The 19,717-nt window shown below is 49.0% G+C and overlaps 1 protein-coding gene across 6 annotated transcripts in view; it reads left to right on the top strand.

The window, feature by feature from the left end:
• The first annotated feature begins 253 nt into the window (after positions 1-253).
• The window catches only part of SMARCAL1 (SWI/SNF related, matrix associated, actin dependent regulator of chromatin, subfamily a like 1), a 58,311-nt gene continuing 38,847 nt past the window's right edge, over positions 254-19,717 (top strand). For 3 of the 6 annotated variants that reach the window (XR_005528569.1, XM_039233164.1, XM_039233159.1), the window contains exons 1-8: positions 285-360; positions 1,563-1,599; positions 2,022-2,911; positions 3,650-3,700; positions 7,886-8,119; positions 10,574-10,624; positions 15,462-15,648; positions 18,827-18,977. Coding sequence is in view for 5 of the 6 variants with exons in the window: in XM_039233164.1 (XP_039089095.1) it covers positions 2,080-2,911; positions 3,650-3,700; positions 7,886-8,119; positions 10,574-10,624; positions 15,462-15,648; positions 18,827-18,977 (1,506 nt within the window). In the remaining variant the exon portion in view is untranslated. Of the gene's footprint in view, positions 361-385; positions 441-1,373; positions 1,464-1,562; positions 1,600-2,021; positions 2,912-3,649; positions 3,701-7,885; positions 8,120-10,573; positions 10,625-15,461; positions 15,649-18,826; positions 18,978-19,717 lie in introns of those variants that run through there. The other 3 variants (XM_039233161.1, XM_039233163.1, XM_039233162.1) reach the window with 3 other exon arrangements.

Genomic DNA, 19,717 nt, shown 5'->3' with positions numbered 1-19,717 from the left:
GGAAACTTCCAGTTTCGGAAACTTCAAGACCTGGTAATTTGGCTAAACCTTTGTGGGAACGGAGGACTACAATTCCCAGGCTGCACTACTCCAGTTCCGCCCCGCCCACGTCGTTGCGTGTCATCTAATTCCCGCCAGGCTCATGGCTCAAACTACAGGTCCCGGAAGACCTTGCTGCACCGGTCCAATCACCGGGCTCATCACTCTCACTTTGTGAAGCGTAACTGCGGTCGCGTTGCCCGCTGGGAAGCGAAGTTCGCCGAGACTGGACTCCCCCTCCCCCTCCAGGCCCAAGCGCGGCAGTAAGGTGGGCGAGCTGGCGGTGCTGGAATACCCGCTTTTAACCGATCACCAGAAAGGGTAATCTAGCTCGGGAGGGGTCTGGAGAAGCCCCTGGGTTCAGGGAGGCCTCAAACGTGGCTCGCGTCCAGTGCCTATGGGTGAGAAGGCGGGCGAGACCAAATGCCAGCTTGGGAGAGGGAGTGGGGCCACGGGGAAGGGTGGATCCAAGTGTAGATAATAGGGGTGGAAGTGGGGCGTGGCGCTGTTATTGCCCAGCGGGGCGGGAGGCGCGCCCGCAGAATGGGGTGGAGCAGGGGGTCGCAGCCGAGAGGCAGCGGGTTGTTGGTGTGGGTGGGTGGGGATGGCTTCTGGATTTGGGGGCTGATTAGTGGGATTTCTTCATACTCTGGCCTTGCCTCCCGCAGTCTGCGCACCCGGCCTTGGGCCTGGATAACTTGGGGGTGCAGGAGAGCCCTGGTTGGAAAGTTAGGAGGTGTTACCCAGGAAGCCTGAAGGTTTCACCCATGACCTGGGGACAAAGCCTTTGCCATATCCTTCGTAACTGCTGGTGACTAGAGGAAGGGCCTCAGGGAGGTACCATGGAAACCCCATGTGTTGCAGAGTTCGGTCCAAAGGGAGTCTCAGCAGCAAGGAAAGCTTTAAACCCTCTCAGAGGCCGAACGGTGCTGCTGGACTCCATCCCCATGTCATCATTGCGAACATTCACGGATGGAAGTCTAGTCAGAACCAAGCCAGAGAAGTGGGTGTCCAGCTCCTTGGTTCTAGAATATTGTAAAAGGTTGTATTGTTCATAGAAAAAGTCCAAGTAAATAAATTGAAAAAAAAATCAGGATACCAAACTATGTAATGATCCTTTTTTGTAATACATGTTTCTCTTGAAGATGTGGCATGCATCTGTGGATGGGAATTTTAAAAAAATCACTCTAAACTACTCTAAACCGCTAACAGTCTTATTGATGGGTGGTGAGATTACAGACTAATTTTACTCTTTTCTGTACATCTTTTTGTAGCATCTGAATTTGTACAATGAGCGTGCATTACTTTTTTTTTTTTTTTTTTGCTGATTTTTCCAAAAGAGTCGTGGTTGCACTACGGTGATGCACTTTGCACGGCAGGCACTAGGGCCGACTGATTTGTGGCTTTCACCTGGCCTCCTCCAGGTTGGTTTGCCAGAAATGATGACAGGATTGATTTGAGGGATGAATTTAGTGTGCAGTCCATGTGAGGCTAATGCTATTTTCCTTCTTTGTTTCTTCCAGGTTGGCCACAGGCTATGTTAGCAGGTGTCACACCATGGTATGTGGCTGCTTTGTCTGTCAGTCTAACCCATGATCACCTCTGGTTTGAACTGTCACCCTTCTCATCTGATAGATCTAGGTTGCACTGCATAACTTCCTTGGGAATCTGATACCTCACATTGGCTGTGGGGGGAGGTGACGATGAGAGGGAGAAAAATATTGCAGCAAAATTACCTTTGGATTTGATCTCACCTTGCTTTTTGCTTTTTTGTCAGTGTCTTTGTGTTAGTGTATGCTCCCTATTCCCCCTGTGTGTGTGTGTGTGTGTGTGTGTGTGTTTAATTATAAAAGAAACTTTAACATATCCCTTGATTGTGTTCCTTGTGTATTTCCTGGGACAAAAGCTTGTGAAAATCAAGGTAGGAGCATGGCAAATAAATATATGTGGTATTTATTTCAATATTGTTTTTGCTTCCTCAGCTTCTGCCAAGTTTCTGATTGAGGAGTGACATCCCTGCATAAGCATTTCCCTGTTAAAATGTCCTTGCCTCTCACAGAGCAGCAGAGGAAAAAAATCGAAGAGAATCGACAAAAGGCCCTGGCCCGTAGAGCTGAGAAATTATTAGTGGAACAGCATCAGAGCGCGGGTTCTGGCTCCTCCATTGCCACCAACTCTTCTGGGTGGAAGCAGGGCCCGCCCCCCAGCCTTCCCAGGGAGCCTCCTAAGCCAGCGAGCCATGGTGTCCTTTTTAAGCAACAGAATCTCAGCAGTTCATCCACCAGTGACCAAAGACCCCCTAATCCCCACCATTTTCATCTAGACACGCCACAGCAGGCAAAGGGGAGCGGGAAGATGCAAGAAGATGCACCCACAGCCTGCCTGAGCCATGGCCCACCGACTCAAATGACTGCCACCACGGTCTCTCCTCCGTTGGCACAAAGTCCTCCAGAGGTCCGCACCCAACAGCTGCTGTGTTATCGGTTAGGTCAGGCTCATCCTCAGGCTTCACACAAGACCAAATCCCCACCCTTTGCTAACATAACTCATGAGCCTTTGGCCAAAGCAAAGGGTTTCCAGAAGACACCAGCTTCTTCCTTTGGACAACCACATGAGGACCCTGGATTAGACGCCGAGGCAGTGAGGCCCTCCACCTCGGGGCAGAACATATCTGACAGCCACTGTGGTTCAGGGAGCGTGACACCCGGGACGGAAGGAAGGCTTCCAACACAGATACCAGGGGCCTCGCTCCACAAAGCAGCAAGCATGCATAAGGGAACGTGCATAAGGAATGGGGAGCGCTTCCAGGTGAAGATCGGGTACAATGCACAGCTCATCGCAGTCTTCAAGAGTCTGCCCAGCAGAAGATACGGTAATGAGTCTTTGGTCTTGTTCTTCCAATGTTTTTCTTCTAATTTTAGAGTCTCTTTCAATCTGACAGGTTCTCATAAATATGAAGAGAGCGCATTGGCACATTCTGTCTGTCCAGTTGTTAAAAATTATTGTTTTCGCTCATGTTTCCTTTTGTAATAGACATTCCTCCAAACAGCTGCCAAACTTGGGGGCTGCCACAGGGCCATATGGAGAATGGATGAATATTCCCTGAGAGGTCAGGTCCCCTGCCGGGTGCTTTATTTGTGCTGTAGCACTTCTAACAATGATTTTTTGTGCTAGGTAAATGTTATTTCCATTTTAAAGGCAATAGAACCGGCTTAGTAAGGCGAAGTAACATGCTGCCCTTGGTTCTTCTGGAAGGGTAGAGCCAGGATGTGGCTGGGCTTACAGCAGCTCAGAGAGCATGCTCCTCTCCATGCTCTGCCTGACCCTTCTGGGCCTCAGAGAACTTGGATTCTAGTCCCACCTCTGACCTTCTCCCTCTTCGGTGAGACCATAACGTCCCAGGTCCTGACCTGAGTTCCTCTCCAGAGAGTAGGAACCCTGTCCTCGCTTGTGTTTGCCTGTGGTTCTCCACAGGGATTTTGTACATCGCTGGGGGCCCTTCCTCACCTGATTTGAACTCAACACTCATTCATTCCTGAAGCAAGCTTTTACTGAATGTCTGGGTACAACTTGTAACGACAGTCATCAGCCTCCTTCTGTTTCCTTTCAGATCCTGCCACCAAGACGTGGAACTTCAGCATGACCGACTACAGGGCACTGAGTGAGTAGGCGTGTCATTGCCCAGCATGCAGGGAGAGACTGGTACTCAACAGCTCCCGGAGCCTCAGACGTGGTCCCGCTCATGGTTTACGTAGCATTTAGGACACTCCCACAGTACTCTTCTGCCTTCTTGCTAAGAACCAGTCTTCGGTGCAGGTCCCCATTTTAACAAAAGCTAGCGTTTAAAGGAGCTGCTATGTGCCAGGTTGTTCTAAGTTTCCTACACAGGCATACCTCGGAGGCTTTGCAGGTTTGGCTCAAGACCACTACAGTAAAGCAGATATCACGATGCAGTGACTGAGGTGAACTTTTGGTTTCCTAGTGCACGTAAAAGTTACATTTGCACCATGCTGTAGCCTGTTAAGTATGTAGTGGTGTGTCTGAAAACATGTAAAAAGCTTAATTAAAAAATACTTTCTTGCTGGGGCACCTGGGTGGCTCTGTCAGTTGAGCGTCTGACTCTTGATTTTGGCTCAGGTCATAATGTCACAGTTAGTGAGATCGAGTCCCATGTCAGGCTCTGCGCTGGCAGTGTGGAGTCTGTGTGGGATTCTCTCGCTCCCTCCCTCTCTTCCTTGGCTTGTGCGCTCGCGCTCTCTCTCTCTCGCTCTCTATCAAAATAAACTTTAAAAAAATACTTTATGGCTAAAAAATGGTAGTTATCACCTGAGCTTTCAGCAAGTTGTAATCACTGACCACAAATCCCTATGACAAATGTAATAATAATGAAAAAGTTTGAGATACAGCAAGAATTCCCAAAACATGACCAAGAGGGAGTGAGCAGATGGCTGTTGGAAAAATGGCGCCGACAGCTTTGCTCAATGCAGGGTCGCCACAAACCTTCAACTTCTAAAAACGGTATTTGCAAGGTACAGTAAAGCAAGGAGCAGTCAAACAAGGTATGCCTGTTTACGCCAAGTCTTCTGTTTCTCGTAACAGCCATTTCACAGATGTCTGGGAAAACAGAGACCCAGAGAGGATAAGGAACTAAAGTACAGTCACGCAGCCAATGAGCCGCACAGCTGGGATTCAGACCCACACAGTGTGACTTCAGAGCGCGTGTGGCCGCCAGAGCACTGGCTCCAGCCAGGACAGGCAGTGGGGTTGCTACCCCGAGAGGTGGCGTCCATCCTCACAGCACCGCACGCTGGTTAAGCAGAGAGCACAGGCCCCACTGGGCACCGCTAGCCCAGTGTGGCCAGTCGTCAGAGCCCCCAGGTGCCCCGCTCTGTCTTCTCAGATTGTACTGACTCTTAACACCAAGGGTTTCGTCACTTTGGTGCCTGGAGCCTATGTCTCTGCCAGCATGTTAACCCTGGGCATTCTGGTCTCCCATTTTCCTACTCTCTTTCCTCAGCCTTTCCTATGCCCCCTCTTCCCACCCAGCTCAAATAGGGAAAGGTAAGGCAGGTTGAGGTCACTTCTCTGCAGTTTGGGAGCCTGCGGTAGAATTGCCTGGAGCCACCAGTAGTTTCTGGGTGGGAGAGGTGATGAGACTGCCCCCTGCAGAATTTCCTGTGTCTCTTTAAATGTATGACATCAGGTGGTATCCCTTTGGTAGCTGCTGGTGACGTATTGGGGGGAGGACTGACTTTTACTGTTATATTAATCTGTGTGTTAGGTGTTGGGAGGGGGAGAGCCAGTACTCTGGGTTAAGATTGCAGGTTTCAACAGCTGGTTTTCTCATTTTTGCTCAATTTAGACCAGTGAGTTCGGCTGGGTTTTTTTGCTGTTTTTTCACTGCTGTGCCCACAATGCATGGTGACTTGGATGACTTCTGCTTTTGCAAATTCATTTCGGTTTTCTGTGTGATATGGTTGCTTCTTGTAATGCCCCACATCTTTTTTAAAAAACTGGTTATTGAGTGGCTCCTGGGTGGCCCAGCTGAATGAGCGTCTGGCTTCAGCTCAGATCATGATCTCGCAGTTCGTGGGTTTGGGCCCCACATCGGGCTCTGTGCTGACAGTGAGGAACCTGCTCCAGATTCTCTCTCTCCTTCTCTCTCTGTGCCCCTGTCCTGCTCGCTCTCTCGCTCTCTCTCAAAATAAATAAGTAAGCTTAAAAAAGAAACCGATGGGGGCGCCTGGGTGGCTTAGTCGGTTAAGTGTCCGACTTTTGCTTAGGTCATGATCTCGCGGTTCGTGGGTTCGAGCCCCGCGTCGGGCTCTGTGCTTGACTGCCAGCTCAGAGCCTGGAGCCTGTTTCAGAGTCTGTGACTCCCTCTCTCTCTGACCCTCCCCTGCTCACGCTGTCTCTCTCTCTCCTAGAAATAAATAAAAAACATTAAAAAAAAAAAAAGAAACTGATTATTGGGCACAAAATTCTCCATATTGCTTTTAGATGAATTTTACTGATTATGAATAACTTTGCTCCTCTGCCTCCTTACCAGTGTTTTGCACGATTGACCTGCTGTCTGCCTTGAACACTCGTGCAGTGACAGTGAACTTGTGTATTTATCATTGCTCTTTTTTCTCTTTGTTGAAGTACAGTCGACACACAATGTTAAGTTAGTTTCGGGTATACAGCATGGTGACTCAACAGCTCTGTGTTAGGCTGTGCTCAGCACAAGGGCAGCCACCATCTGTCCTTGCTCTTTATATTTCAGATAGGTTTCTGACGTGTCTTCATAGTAGCGTACGCTTTTTATCAGTGTCACGTGTAAAGACTATCAGTCCCGCTGCCAACTTGCTTTAGGCGCAAGTTTTGCCTTTATAACCCCTACCACATCCTGCATCGTATAGAAAGTATATCATCGTGCAGAGAAGAACAACTATTCCTCCATAGTCCCCCTACTCAATTAACCGCTATTAACATCTGATTCTGTTCCTTCCAGCCTTTTATCTGTGTTAAAACATATGCACTTTATATTTGTAATACAATTTTGTCTTTTTTTACTTAGCGTTCCAGCAGAAGTATTTTTATATTAATGGTGAACGTTAACCACTAATTCTGAGCCAGGAAGAGACAGGTGTCCATTACTGCACCACTGTGACCTCTTAGAAGATGGTTTCATACAGTTAAACTTAATATTGTTTTTTTGTATCTTTGTCTTTTCCAAAATTTCTTAGTAAAAACAGTTAATGGCTACATAACATTCCATGGCAAAATTTGTCACAAGTTGCTTAAATCATTTCCCTTTTATTTCATTTGTATCTGCTCTGGGTTTTTCCAGTGTTCAAGCTGTAAGCAGTACCTTTATCCATTAATGTCTGTGTTTTCAGTTGTCAGCTTGGATAGATTTCCTGGAAGTGGAAGCATGATGATCAGTGCTTAGGACTCTTGTTAGATAATGCCATATTGTTTTCCAAAAGGTTTTATTCCCAACTAGCAAGGCAGATATCTGGTTATTTGTTTTTTTACATTTATTCATTTTGAGAAAGAGAGAGAGAATCCTGAACAGTGCAGAGCCAGCTGCGGGGCTTGAACCCACAAAATGGGAGATCATGATCTGAGCTGAAATCAAGAGTCAGATGCTCAACTTTCTGAGCTACCCAGGTGCCCGTGTTTTTTTGTTTTTTTTAATCTTGCAAATTTGATGAATAAAAATGGGTTTTTATTTCTCTGATTATATGTGAACTCGAACATTTCTCCAGATGTTAGTCATCTCTCCCCTCTTTTGAGTTTGTTAGCGAGCTCTGCTCACATTTCTTGCAAAAATCTTTATTTGGTAGTTTTGCCTTGTAATTCCGTTTGGGTTTTTTTTGACAGTTTAGTTTTATATAGTCCAATCTGTTAATCTATAAAATGCATCTGTAACAGATAAAATAAGGCTCGAAACTGCATTTTTGGACTGATGGTTCTGTGTTTCTTTCTCTGGTCTTTCAAGCAGTAGCAGAGCAGTGACCTGGGGACTGGGTGAAAGGGGTGACTTCTGGGTGTTGACCTCAGTGGCTTTTGTAACACAGCCTCAGAAATTCTTAAATAAGTTCACACATCTTGTTGAGATCCCTCCTCCCCCTGTTCATTTCTGAGTTGTGCGTTGTTTAATTGGAACACTTAAGGAGCAGAAGTCACATTCAGTAATCCTGGAATTCCCAATGCCCCAGGGAAAGCATGCTTGCAGGCCTTCCTAATCTAACCATGCTTTGCTCTCCTCCCACCCTTGCCCGCCTCCTTTGCCTGCCTGAGCACCACAGGGCCCAGTGAAAGTCATCCACATTGTCACATATGTCCTTTTCTTCCACAGTGGAAGCAGCCCAGTGCCTCCCCTCCGTCACCCTGCAGCCTCTGGAAGAGACTGAGGACAGCATGGAGTCCCCCTCCGCTGGTGGTGTGGCCCAGACCCGCCTGCCCCCAGCTCCCTCCCTTGCCTTTGTCAAAGGGCAATGCACGCTCATCTCCCGGGCCCGCTTCGAGGCAGACATCAGCTACTCTGAACCTTTGATTGCACTGTTTAAGCAGATGGATTCCAAAAGTTACGGCAAGTACTTGGCTTCCATCTGATTCTCAGGATACACAATGGTCCGTGGTCTCAGAGCAGGTTATTTTTCTCTGTCTGAATAGTCAGAAATGATTTCTGTCCCTAGGAGAGCTTGAAAAACAGGCATATGCCATAAAAATAAATACCCTTGGGTAGACTGAGTCAGTGGTTGTCCCACTTGAACGTGCATCCAAGCCACCTCGAGGGCTTGGTGAAACAGATTGCCAGGCCTGGCTCCCAGAGTAAACACTGAGGCCCAATTCCCACCCAGAGACACTGATTTAATTGTTGCGAGGTGGGGCCTGCACATTGGTGTTTGTAAAAGTGTAATCATCAGCCAGAATCGAAAACTGCTGGCCAAAGCGAAGCACCTGTGCTTTATTTTTTGTGAGGCTCTTCAGAAGGTGCCCCATGAGAATAAGGGGCAGAAGTTAGTGTTAGAATTCTGAACTGCCGGGTTTCATTCTCAGCTTGGGCTTTTATGTAGCTGCTTGGGATCGATATTTCCCATCCTTGAAATGGTTTGAGTCTTTTCCTTAGGTGAGTAGAAAGCAAACCCTTGAACCCGCATGCCTTTGAGACCTCACGTTCAGGCAGTGTTATGGAGGAAGCCTCTATAGAATCACTTGCACAGTGAGCTTTCATCAGGATTGGGGGCTCCTTCAGGAGAAGGGCGATGCCTGCTATTACTGTTTTCTTCCTTGGATGGATTGAGTTTTTTTGTTTTTTTTTTTTTTTTTACAAATAGTTTATTGTCAAATTAGTTTCTACATAACACTCAGTGCTCATCCCCAAAGTGCCCTCCTCCATGCCCCTCCCCCCCTCCCCCCCACATCCATCAGTCCTCAGTTTTTGTCAGCATTCAAGAGTCTCTCATGGTTTGCCTCTCTCCCTTTCCCCCACCATTTCCGCCCTTCTTCTCCCCCTTGTTCCTCCGTCAAGTTCCTCCTAATCTTCCTATACGTGCAAACATATGATATTTGTCCTTCTCTGCCTGACTTATTTCGCTCAGCATAACACCCTCAAGGTCAGATGGATTGAGTTTTAACTCACAAGGGCAGCCTGCTGAGTTCCAGGATTTGGGTGAGCTGTGCCGGGGCCTGGCCTGAGTCATGAGACGAGCCACTCACACGAGGGCCAGGGTTCTTTGCCTCCCAGGCTCCCTTGGGTTTTCGACTTCAGTGTGGTGTAGCCCACCCTTAAGAGGCCGGTACAGAAGCCTTGTGTGTATTCCACAAAGTGTGGCCTTTGAAATCACACACCAAACAGATATGGTCTGCTATTCTGGAAATGTGAACAGCTAAAATACTGGCATTCAGTCCTGCCCACACTCAGACATCTAGAAACCACGATTGGATTTTTTGTTTGTTTATTTGTTTTGCCATAACTACTATTCACAGACTTTCCCATTTGCTGTTCTGCCGCTGTCAGCGTCAAGCTGTTGTCAGGAAGTGTCCTGTACTGTTCTCACCGCGGGAGTAGCCTGTCTGCCTTTGATCTGTCAGATTACACAGGGGGCCTCCTTGCTTTTTTTTCAGAAGCCTACTTACTATGTGTATGTGGCTTGTTCCCTAACCGCCTTGCTTTCTTGGTGGTCCTCCAGAGAAGAGTGCATGTTTGCTGTCCAGAGGCATTTATCTAGTTGAAGCGCCACGGTTTTCGCATAAGGTAGCTCAGTAGGGAAGCCTCTCTAAGAACTTAGGCAGCATTGGGTAGTGGGATGCTCACCCTTCTTGGTTAGTACGGTGTGTGGAGTGGGCTGCGCTCTACTGCAACAGATGGCGTCACGCCGATAGCGACAATACTAATGATTTATAGTTGCTCGCTTTCTTTTGAGTGCTTATTGTTTGCCAGGCACAGTTTCATAAGCATTCAAGGCCTAAATCTCATGTCATCCTCCTGGGAACGCTGTTACTCAGGCGCTGTAGTGTCCTCAGTTCTCAGGTGCGGGAACTGAGGCCCAGAGGAGTTACACGATTTGCCCAAGGTCACACAGCTAGGAAGCAGAAGAACTGGGATTTGAACGTAGGCCCCCTGAGCACTCTGAGCCTGATACCCAGCTTAGTGGGTTGTAAGGAGCATGGGAATCTCTTGGTTCTGTGCCGGGCTTAGAGTAAGCCCTGGTTAAGTGTGAGCTACCATTGTCATCCCCATCTTGGAGATTCAGGGCCTCTCTGACCTGCCAGGCCAGCCCCAGCCCCATGTCCCCATAGGAGTCTCTGTCTCCCCCTTAACAACACAGTATTGTTGCCACATCAGTTTGTCTTTCCCTCCTGAGTTCTGTGAGAGCCGCCAAGGCAGGTGTTCTCAATCCCTGTGTCCCCAGTGCCGGGCACAGGACCAGCCACGTCATCCTGGCTTTCTGGAGATTTGTGAAACCAGGGACTGAACGAGGAAGTGTCATAACGTAGAAGGAGGGCAGGCTGTCACGTTGTGTGTTTCTTGTCATTGCAGATGCCAAGACCAGGAAGTGGAACTTTCTCCTGGAAGAGCACAATAAACTAAGTGAGATGCCTTCCTTGCTTGTTTCATATCATGCTGCTGTTACGCTTTAATTATCTGCCTTAAATTGAATGTATTTTTAAAGAGCACCCCACCCCCTGCCTGTGGTAACTTCATCTGCTTGTACCCAGGATGTGTGAAAGTGAAGATGGGCCCAGGTGGCCACACCCCGTCTGCTGAGATGGTGGCTTTATGGTAGCCCAGGCAAATGCAGGGCCTCCATTTCCATCTGATGCAGCCAAGCAGTCAAGGTTCTGAGGCCCGTGCAACTTCCCACCCCTCATAGAAGTGTTAGGTGCGGACTTTGGCGATCAGACTGGAGTTGGGTTTGCTTAGCATAGATGGAGGCCACTGTAGATTTCCTCTAAGAAAGGCTCTTGGTTTACTAGGAGAACCAGATGATCATTGAAGGTCGGAGGGTCTAGGTGGCTATGGACTTTGTAACAGGCCTGGGCGCATAGCACTTAATAAGTCCTTGAAGACTGACTAAAGGAAGGGATATGTGTGCAGGTGTCCGTATAAGAGAGAGAACCCAGTTGGGGCTTACCATTTTTCTTCTCCGGGCTCTGCGTGGGTGGGGCAGTAAATTCTACTGTGCCTGAGAAAGGGGGCACGGGCATAGCCCAGCCTGTCCCAGAATGCCCATCTGTCACCCATCTTCCAAGCTGCACACTCCTGCAGTGGGCGTGTGGCAGGCGCCACTTAGGTTCCTCCTGCTTGGCCCCCTGAGGAGTTGGTGGGCCTCTGAGCCGGTGTTGGTCGCAGTCAGGCCAGGAGAGACATGAGCCAGTGGGGAGCTCTGAGTCATTGGGCATCTTGCCCCCCAGGCCAGGGCTTTCAGCAAGAGGGAGAAGCTGGGTTTCTTTCCTCCATCTCCTCCTCAGGTGACTTACTAGGTGACACTGGGTAGATAATCCAACATTCTGGGTCCCCTCTGCCCTTTCAGTGAAAAAAGGGCTCTTCACTGTTTCTATCCTACTGACAGAAATTAAATAGAAGTGTTTCTGATTCCTTGTGGAAGGACTTGCAGCAGGCCCAAGGTTAAGTGTGACTTATGACGGGCCCCTTATTTGGCACCAGCAAACCCTAGCTGAGAAGTGAGCATGAGCGACGTTGAGCTGAGGCCCCGAGGCTGCTGTGATCTGGAATTTGTGGTTCAGAGTGAACTGTTGGGCCAAAGCTGGATTTTTGATGAGCGGTAGGAGTGAGGGTTTCCCTCTTGCCCCTTTGGTTTTCACCCACAGAAAGGCATATCATTATATTAGCTGGAAAGGCTTTGGTTTTTATGGACCAACACAAAGCAGGACATGTACGGTTAGCCGAGGAATGTAATGAAAAACCATGTCTCACGACTCCTATAACGTTACGTAATGGTGCCAAATCCTGTGTGGGCTGTAGACTCTTAAATACCTGAGGAAAACGATGGATTCTTCAACCAGAAAAATGCACATAGCGGCCACACATGAAATTTTGCATTTGATGTTAACAATCACACAGATCATAAGAATTCTAGTGTCAGCACTCAGATTGGTGCTTTATGTGCCATCTTGTCGTGACAGCAACTGGTGGAAGGTAAGACGGATTCTACACATTTCATAGATGGACCCAGAAAAAGGAGGAAGCAGTCGTTTTCCTAACTGACAGCATTGTAGGCTTACAATTATGCCAGTGACGGAAATCAGACCAGGCTGGTGATCTCAAGGTTGTAGCGTGACCCATTTGGGAATGTGGATGCCAGCCCGTGAACAAGAAGCTGAGGAGGCAAGGCTCTGCAGAATACCCCAGGTTAGCTCTGGTTTTGTTAACAGACTGCAAACCTGGGGCCTCCGCGCCTCTCCTCTGCCCCCAGCCCTCCTTCCTTGTGTGTGAAGTTAGATTCCTGATCCTGACCTACTGAGCGTGTGCATATGAAAGTCATTAAGAAATGGCAGTGAGACCTTCTGAATGCACAAATGCTTCTTGATGACATGCTGACAATCATTTTCTCCAGATGAGGTGAATCTAAGAGCTTTCCTTCTCCCTCTTTTCCAAGTGACTTGAGGCCTTTTGCCCACAGTGAAATTGGCATAAGGCCTTTTGTTTTCCCCCGGCTGTCACAGTCCAGAAGGGTTCTGCATCCCCCTCACCAATCCTGTCTTGTCGGCTGCTATTTGAAAACATTAACATCTCTCTGCTGTGTGGCTCAGTAGCATTCTGCCGAAGAGCGATTTTACAGAAGCGATTTCTAGATGACTCATGAAGCCAGACAGCACATTCCTGTCATCTTCTAGCACCTGGAAAGGACATGAGTGAATTGGGGGACTTTCTCAGAAACATACCCACTTGGCTGAACTGGCAGCATAGGATCGTGGGGGCAGTAGCTGGGGGGAGACAGAGCGGAGGTTGCTTTTTCCTCCTGAACGGCTGGAAGAACATTATGCTTACAAAGCACATTTCACACCGGCCGGATCGTCAGCCCTTTCGTAGCTTTCATCAGGTATTTGCATGCTGGCAATCACCAGGGTTAGAATAAAAATGGTTTCTGAAAGCACATGGAGTGCTCAGTCTCCTGAAGTGTGCACGAATCAGCATGTGCAGATTTAATTTGGAGGCATAAAATGTATTTCTCCATCAGTATGGGACGTCTCTTTTATATTAAAGCTGTCAACCTTACCTAATTTCTTATCATGGTGATTGTGTTCACACAAACTGTTTCCAGAAATAACTGGTATGTACATTTAGTGAGAAATGGAAATGGATTTAAATACGTTGAGGATACAAAGCCATTGAAGGTAGCAGTAGATGGCTCGGTCCTCCATATTGAGATCAATATTTGCAATGGTGGCCATTTGATGGTGTGGCAAAAGACGTGGATATTAAGGAAAGACGTGGCCATGTGGCATATGAACCAACAACCTTAGAATTTCAAGTACTATTGGGTAGAAATGAATTATACCCAGTTTCTTATTTGGTTCCCTTTACCAGGTTTCTGAAGACAATTAGCCCCTTGATGGGTTACTGTGATTCCCAGGGTACCCGTGAGAAGGTAAAGGATAAAGAACAACATAAGATCTGCAAACAGGAGTTACTCTCCCAATTAGCTTTTACAAAAGACAGTGATAAAAGAGAAGGACGTCTCAAAAGCTAACTCCCCTAGGACAGCAGGCTGCGATTAGCAGATTGATGATAATTCTACCACCAGCGACTAGATCTATCATCCTTGGTTTTTAACTTGTCTCTCTCCCACCCTCAGAATTATCTGTTTTGTTTGTATCCCTGGTTTATTCTTTTTCAGTTTCTCTATTAAATAAAAGAGCTTTTTCCCCCCTTCTTAATTTTAAAATCAGGTGAGGCTAAATTCTTTCAAAAAGCAAAACCATTGAAATTAATTTCCTTTCATATCATGTAGATCCCACGTGGATTTTTTGCACATGGGGTGATGGCTCTGATTGGAAGGAGAGATCTCCCCGTCTGTTATATAGGGGTCTGGAACCAGCACACCTAGAAGGAAAAGTAAAGACCCCTAAATACATGTTTTAATGGAAAGAATCAGAGTAATGGTCACTCTTAGGAACAGTTTAGACTCTGAGCTTAGCAGGGGGTTGGTAAACTTTTTCTGTGAAGGGCCAGATAGTAAGTATTTTAGGATTTGGGGGCCACGTGGTCACCCATCTTCTCAGTTCTGCCATCGTGACAAGCAGGCAGCCATGCTAGTCATCAGACAAGGTGGCACGGCTGTGTTCCAGTCTCACTTTATCTACAAAAGCAGACGGTAGGCTGGTTTGGCCCACAGGTCTAAGCTTGCCAGCCTGCATTAGAGGAGAGGCAGGGTGCTCTTGGTCACCTCCAGACCAAGGGACTTATCAGCTGCTTCACCATTGACATCACTGCTGTAAAACTCCCCTCTCTCCAGCGGAGGTCGGTATTCTTTCTTACAGAAAGAGTCACAAGTGTGCAGGGCCATTTGTGTTTTTATAAGTTGGTGGACTCAGCGTGAACTCTGCCCCTTGTCATTGCTATTGTTGTTGTTTATAAATAGCCCTCCTGTCCTGATCTTTTTTAGAAATCCCTAACAGCTTCCCTGTGCAGAACACAGTGCTTCCTTGCCTATCAACAGCAGGTAACTTAGAGTTCTCAATTTCTCAAACGTCAAAACCCAAATAAAACATGAAGAGGGGCGCCCGGGTGGCTCAGTCGATTAGGCATCCAATTCTTGGTTTCGGCTCAGGTCATGATCTCACAGTTCATGAGTTTGAGCCCCGAGTCAGACTCTGCCCTGACAGAGCAGAGGCTGCTTGGGATTCTCTCTTTCTCTCTCTCTCTCTCTCTCTCTCTCTCTCTCTTTCTCTCTCTCCCCATCATTTGCTCTCACACTTTCTCTCTATAGATATATAAACTTTAAGAAAACCATGAAGATAATAGAAATGACAAGATTTATTCATTCTACATCTTGCTTTTTCATCAGTCTTTCTGGGCTTGATTTTTAAGAATGTGGGTCCTTATTTATTTGAGTGGGAATACTCAGAATTGCTTTAAATTACTTTAGGTTAAAAAAAAAAGAGTCAGCCACAGAAACATTTGCAATTCTTCCGAGTGTCCTTGTAGTATAGAAAATCAATTTGGCATTAGTGGCTGCCCTCATATTTGCAGAAACTAAGGAACAGAGAGGGCAAACCAGTTCTCCAGGCTCATGGACTTGCTCAGGGTGTGACACGTCAGCCCTCGGTTTTGTCTCCAGTTAGAGAAGACAGCATGCGTCAGAATTCCAGCCACTGAGCTCTGTATTTTGAAGCCCGCTCCCTGTCCTTCGCTCTCGCAGGTGTTAGCCCTTCAGTTGACACCCCCCTGTGCTCCTTTCTAGTTGCACATGTGCGCCAGCTTCCCGAAGTTCAGCTGGATCCTCTGCCCAAGACGCTCACCCTGGCGTTTGCTTCACAGCTGGAGAAGACGTCTCCCTGTGTCCCACAAGCCATCCCCGAGGCAGACCTTTCTGGAGTGGACCCCAAGCTCGTGTCCAGTCTGCTGCCCTTCCAGAGAGCAGGAGTCAAGTAGGTTCTTGGTCTTCCTCTTGCTTGGACTCCATCACTCGATACAAACTAGGTTCAGACGCTCCTTCTTTTAGGAACGCTCATCTTCCATGGACATCTAGAAGCAGCTAGGCAATAAACAGCCAGGTGTGCTGTCAGCAAAGCCTGATTATAACCATTGATTGCATATTCTATGAGTTAATCAGGACTCTGGATCGCAGGTGTGCAGACACCCAACAAGGAAAGAGATTTCTCAGTGCGCGTAGTAGAAAACCGAAGGTCTCCAAAGATCTCATCAGGACTCCCTGTCTCACTCTGGCTTGGCTTTCTCCTCAGTTTGCTTTGTTCTCGGCCAGGTGCTCCTCAGGTGTGGCGGTCGGGGGCTGCCTCGCGCTTCTGGCCTGCACCCGTCAGCTCAGTAACCCAGTGGAAGCACCTCTTCCCCGGTGGGCCTGACACTGAAGGGCCTGAAACGTGCTGATGCCAGGACCAGTTGCTGTGTCCTGGGGGCTGGGGAGTCTTGTTGGTGAGAATGGATGACAGACCCAGCCCATCCCTGGAGCCATGAGGAGGGTCTGCCCCACCCCAGTTACTTGGACCAAGTAGAAGGTGGTGGTTTTCCAAAAGAAAGGGTGCTCTAGTATAGGGAGAAAAAAAGATAAGCCCGCATCATGACTTGCCCTGTGTTCCAGAGCTGCTTGGGAAGAACCGAGTGACAGGTTTGAACTTTCCTTCTAGTGAGAAGACCAGAGGTCATGGAGAGGAAAAAGGCAGTCCTGATGGCTGTCCAGAGACAGTAGAGGCTACATCTGTCTTCCGGTGGTGTGGTTGGGGGTATGGCCCCGTGCAGGGGAAGAATAGATGATCATGGGACTGGCAAACAGCCTGTCCACCTGCCCTGCGGCCTGCTCTTTAGGTGTTGGTAAAAGCTTGGCCACGTCTCTGACGGGATTTTGTTCTGTGATCTGGGCGCGGTCCCACCTCGCTGCATTCCCGCAGTCCCAGCTCTGCTCACGCCTTTTCCCTCATTTTCCCCTCTGTTACCAGTAACATGCTCTGCACAGCTCCATCTTGCTTGAGCGTGGGCCCACCCCTACCCCTGGGCGGCATCTGTCTCCAGCATCCCAGTTCTTCTTGGCTCCGTTAGAGATCCGGGGCCCACGTGGCACCTGCCGGCCGGGCCACTAAACCGTCACCGCCAAGGGCCTCTGTGTAGACGCGCCTGAACCAGAGCCTGGCCGGCAGCTTTCATCCTTTTCACTGTGGCTCCGAAAGTGCCAATGGCACATGTAGCCTTTCTTCAGAACTCCCCAGTTAAACTGAGGTTTTAACTTTCATTCTCTGAAGAGAAGGAGTTTGGGTTGAGGGAAAAGGGCTGTCGGTTCTGAGTTATTTTGTGAGAACTGCAGTGAAAATGCCCTTAAATGTATGGAGCAAAATCTCCTAGATACCTTTCAGCTTCCTCTAATATCTTAATGGTCCCTTTTAACAGATGAGGGAGTCGAGACCCAGCAAGTCATCTGCCAGAGGCCACTCAGCTTCCGAGAGTGGGCTTGGAGCTGACACGCAAGTGTTGTGATCCATGTGTGCAGCGTATTTTCCATTAGACCGCGGTTCTCTCATGGCCGCGGCACAAGGCCATGTGCGGTTTGTTGCTCAGATGCCCCTGTCCACCCTGGCCATCTGTGTGTCAAGTTGATCCTGGAAACAGTCTAGAAGATTTCTCTGAGGCCAGTGTGCCAAGGAGAGGCTGGGTCTGTTGGACAAGCTCAGTGACAGTGTGCCGGGCCCCCTTCCTTCTCACTTAAGGCGAGTGGTGGTCATAGCCTGGGGGGCAGGAGGGGATGTGTGCCCCTCAGCTGGGCCACTGTGGCCTCTGGGAGATGAGGACGGTGCCGTGACATGCCACGGGCAGTCCGCCCAGCTCACTCCCTGCAGATGCGCTGCTCACCTCTCCGCCTCTGCTGAACGCTGGCTTCCCAAAGGCAGAAACGCTATTTTCCAGCAACTCGAAAGGCCCATTGGCAGCCGTACCTACTGCTGCCCACAGGGGCTGCGCCCAGTCTTGGTGGTGTGAGAAGGAAAGAAAAAGGCTAGTTGACAGGCTTTTCATCAGGTTTCTGAGCAAATGATCAGTTTTCCAGGAATTCACAGGAAAAGGGCTGCTGTTTGGAGCAGGAGAACAGACATCTGGCACTTGGGATCCGTTTCGCTTTTCACTGATTCATCTTGTGAGTCAAGCAAGTCATTTTTCTTCTGTTCATCTTGATTATTTTTCCTTTTTTGTGGAATAGCAGTTACAAGAGAAGCACTTCCTCAGCACTTCGGATGGATGGTGCCACGCACTGTTTTAAGTGCTTTAGACATTAGCTCTGTTGAAGCCTGACAGCGGTCCCTGGGGCGGGTCCTTTCATGCCCGTCTTACGGCTGAGGCGTGAGGAGATTGGATAAGTGGCGTGAGGGTCCCCAGCTGCAAAGCGGTGGAACTGGGGTACCCCCCAGGCCAGTTGGCCCCAGGAGACTGGAATGCACCCTGGTGCACACAGGGTCAGCTGAGGCTGTCACACGGGTGGGCAGAGGGGCCCGGCGGCTGCTGGTGGGCACGCTGCTGAGACTGCTGCTCCAGTAGATGCTCCGGTACCACCCTCCCCGAGGCCTGTGCTCCTCTCCTCCAGTGCCCTGTATCTGCCGGCTCCTTCCCTTTACCCCTGTGCATAAACATCCTCTCTGACCTTGAGAAAGCCTAATTTCGATGCCATCATTTCTTCCTTCTTTCTTTCCCTTCCCTTTCCCTAGGCAGACCTCTCACAGGAACGAGGGCGCCCCTCCTGGCCTCTCTTTAGGGGCTGGTTCCCAGGATCCCCCTGTCCATGCCCCCAGGGCTCACCTACACTGTGTTGAGGGGCCCCCTGCCCTGGAAATTTTCTCCCTTGGCTTCCATGATGCGCTTATCATCTAGACCCCCCTCCCTACCTTTTGCCGCCATTTCACATTTTCCCTATTTTGACTCTTCAGTGTTACTGTTACTATGATCATGCTGTCCCCTGATTGACTCCCGCCTTCCCTGGCAGGTCTCTAGTGAACAGGGCCCTGTTCCCTCGGGCAATGGCCCACACCGGCAGTGCATGTCTCGTTATGTGGTTAGCTGATGCCCCCGACAAACATGCCACACCACTGTCCTTCCCTTGTCTGCTTTCAGTTTTGCCATCGCGAAAAGAGGCCGCCTGCTGCTCGCTGACGACATGGGCCTGGGGAAGACCATCCAAGCCATCTGCATCGCGGCCTTTTACCAGAAGGAGTGGCCGCTCCTAGTGGTGGTGCCGTCCTCTGTGCGCTTCACGTGGGAGCAGGTCAGTTCCCTTTGTGTTGTGATTCTAACAAGGAAGTGTCCCTGGTGGTAAAGCAACCAAGTAACGGTTTGGGGACAGGGCCTGGGAGCTTTAAAGATCCAGGCTCAGCGAAAGAGGAAGGGAGAGGAGATGGCCTTCTGAGGCCAGGCTTATGATTTTCTGAATTAGAATCAGGTTATTTTGGAAGAAAGCCAAGGAGGTGTGAGCTCAGACATAGACGCGTTGCCTCAGCCTGGCAGCAGACACTTCCCAAGTCCGTCTTGTGCCCCCTCTGGTAACACCTTTCACCTGCACCAGCCTTACATTCAAAATAGTTACCTCCTAATCCCGAGGCAGCCGTGTGCAGTGGATGCAGTAGTTGTTAACCCCAGATGACAAAACAGTCTCAGTGAGGTGAAGCAGCGTGCTCACTGATGAAGGGGAGCGTTATAGGACCTTGAAGGTGTGTCTCCTGAAGTCAGGGTGTTTGCACCCTGCCGTGGGTGGTGTGGGCAGGATGTACACTGTCAGCCAGGTGCCATTAGAGCCGAAGAAGCCGACAGGAACATCATATTGTTGTTCAGCCATGAGCTTGTCTTCCACAAATCTAGAGATCCGAGTGGCTCCAGGGAAGGAATAAACACCCAGATAAGCAAACCTGGTGGAGGAGGAGCTAATTCATCATCAGTAGCGTTTCCCAGCTCCCTGCTACTCGTGGCAGCTGTCAGCTTCCTTGCATGCCAGCTTCTGACTCAGCAACC

Source organism: Hyaena hyaena, unplaced genomic scaffold, assembly GCF_003009895.1.
Source record: "Hyaena hyaena isolate Hyena2069 unplaced genomic scaffold, ASM300989v1 scaffold_71, whole genome shotgun sequence".
In the NCBI taxonomy this organism is placed as follows: Eukaryota; Metazoa; Chordata; class Mammalia; order Carnivora; family Hyaenidae; genus Hyaena; species Hyaena hyaena.
This window is presented reverse-complemented; position numbering and strand designations above follow the sequence as displayed.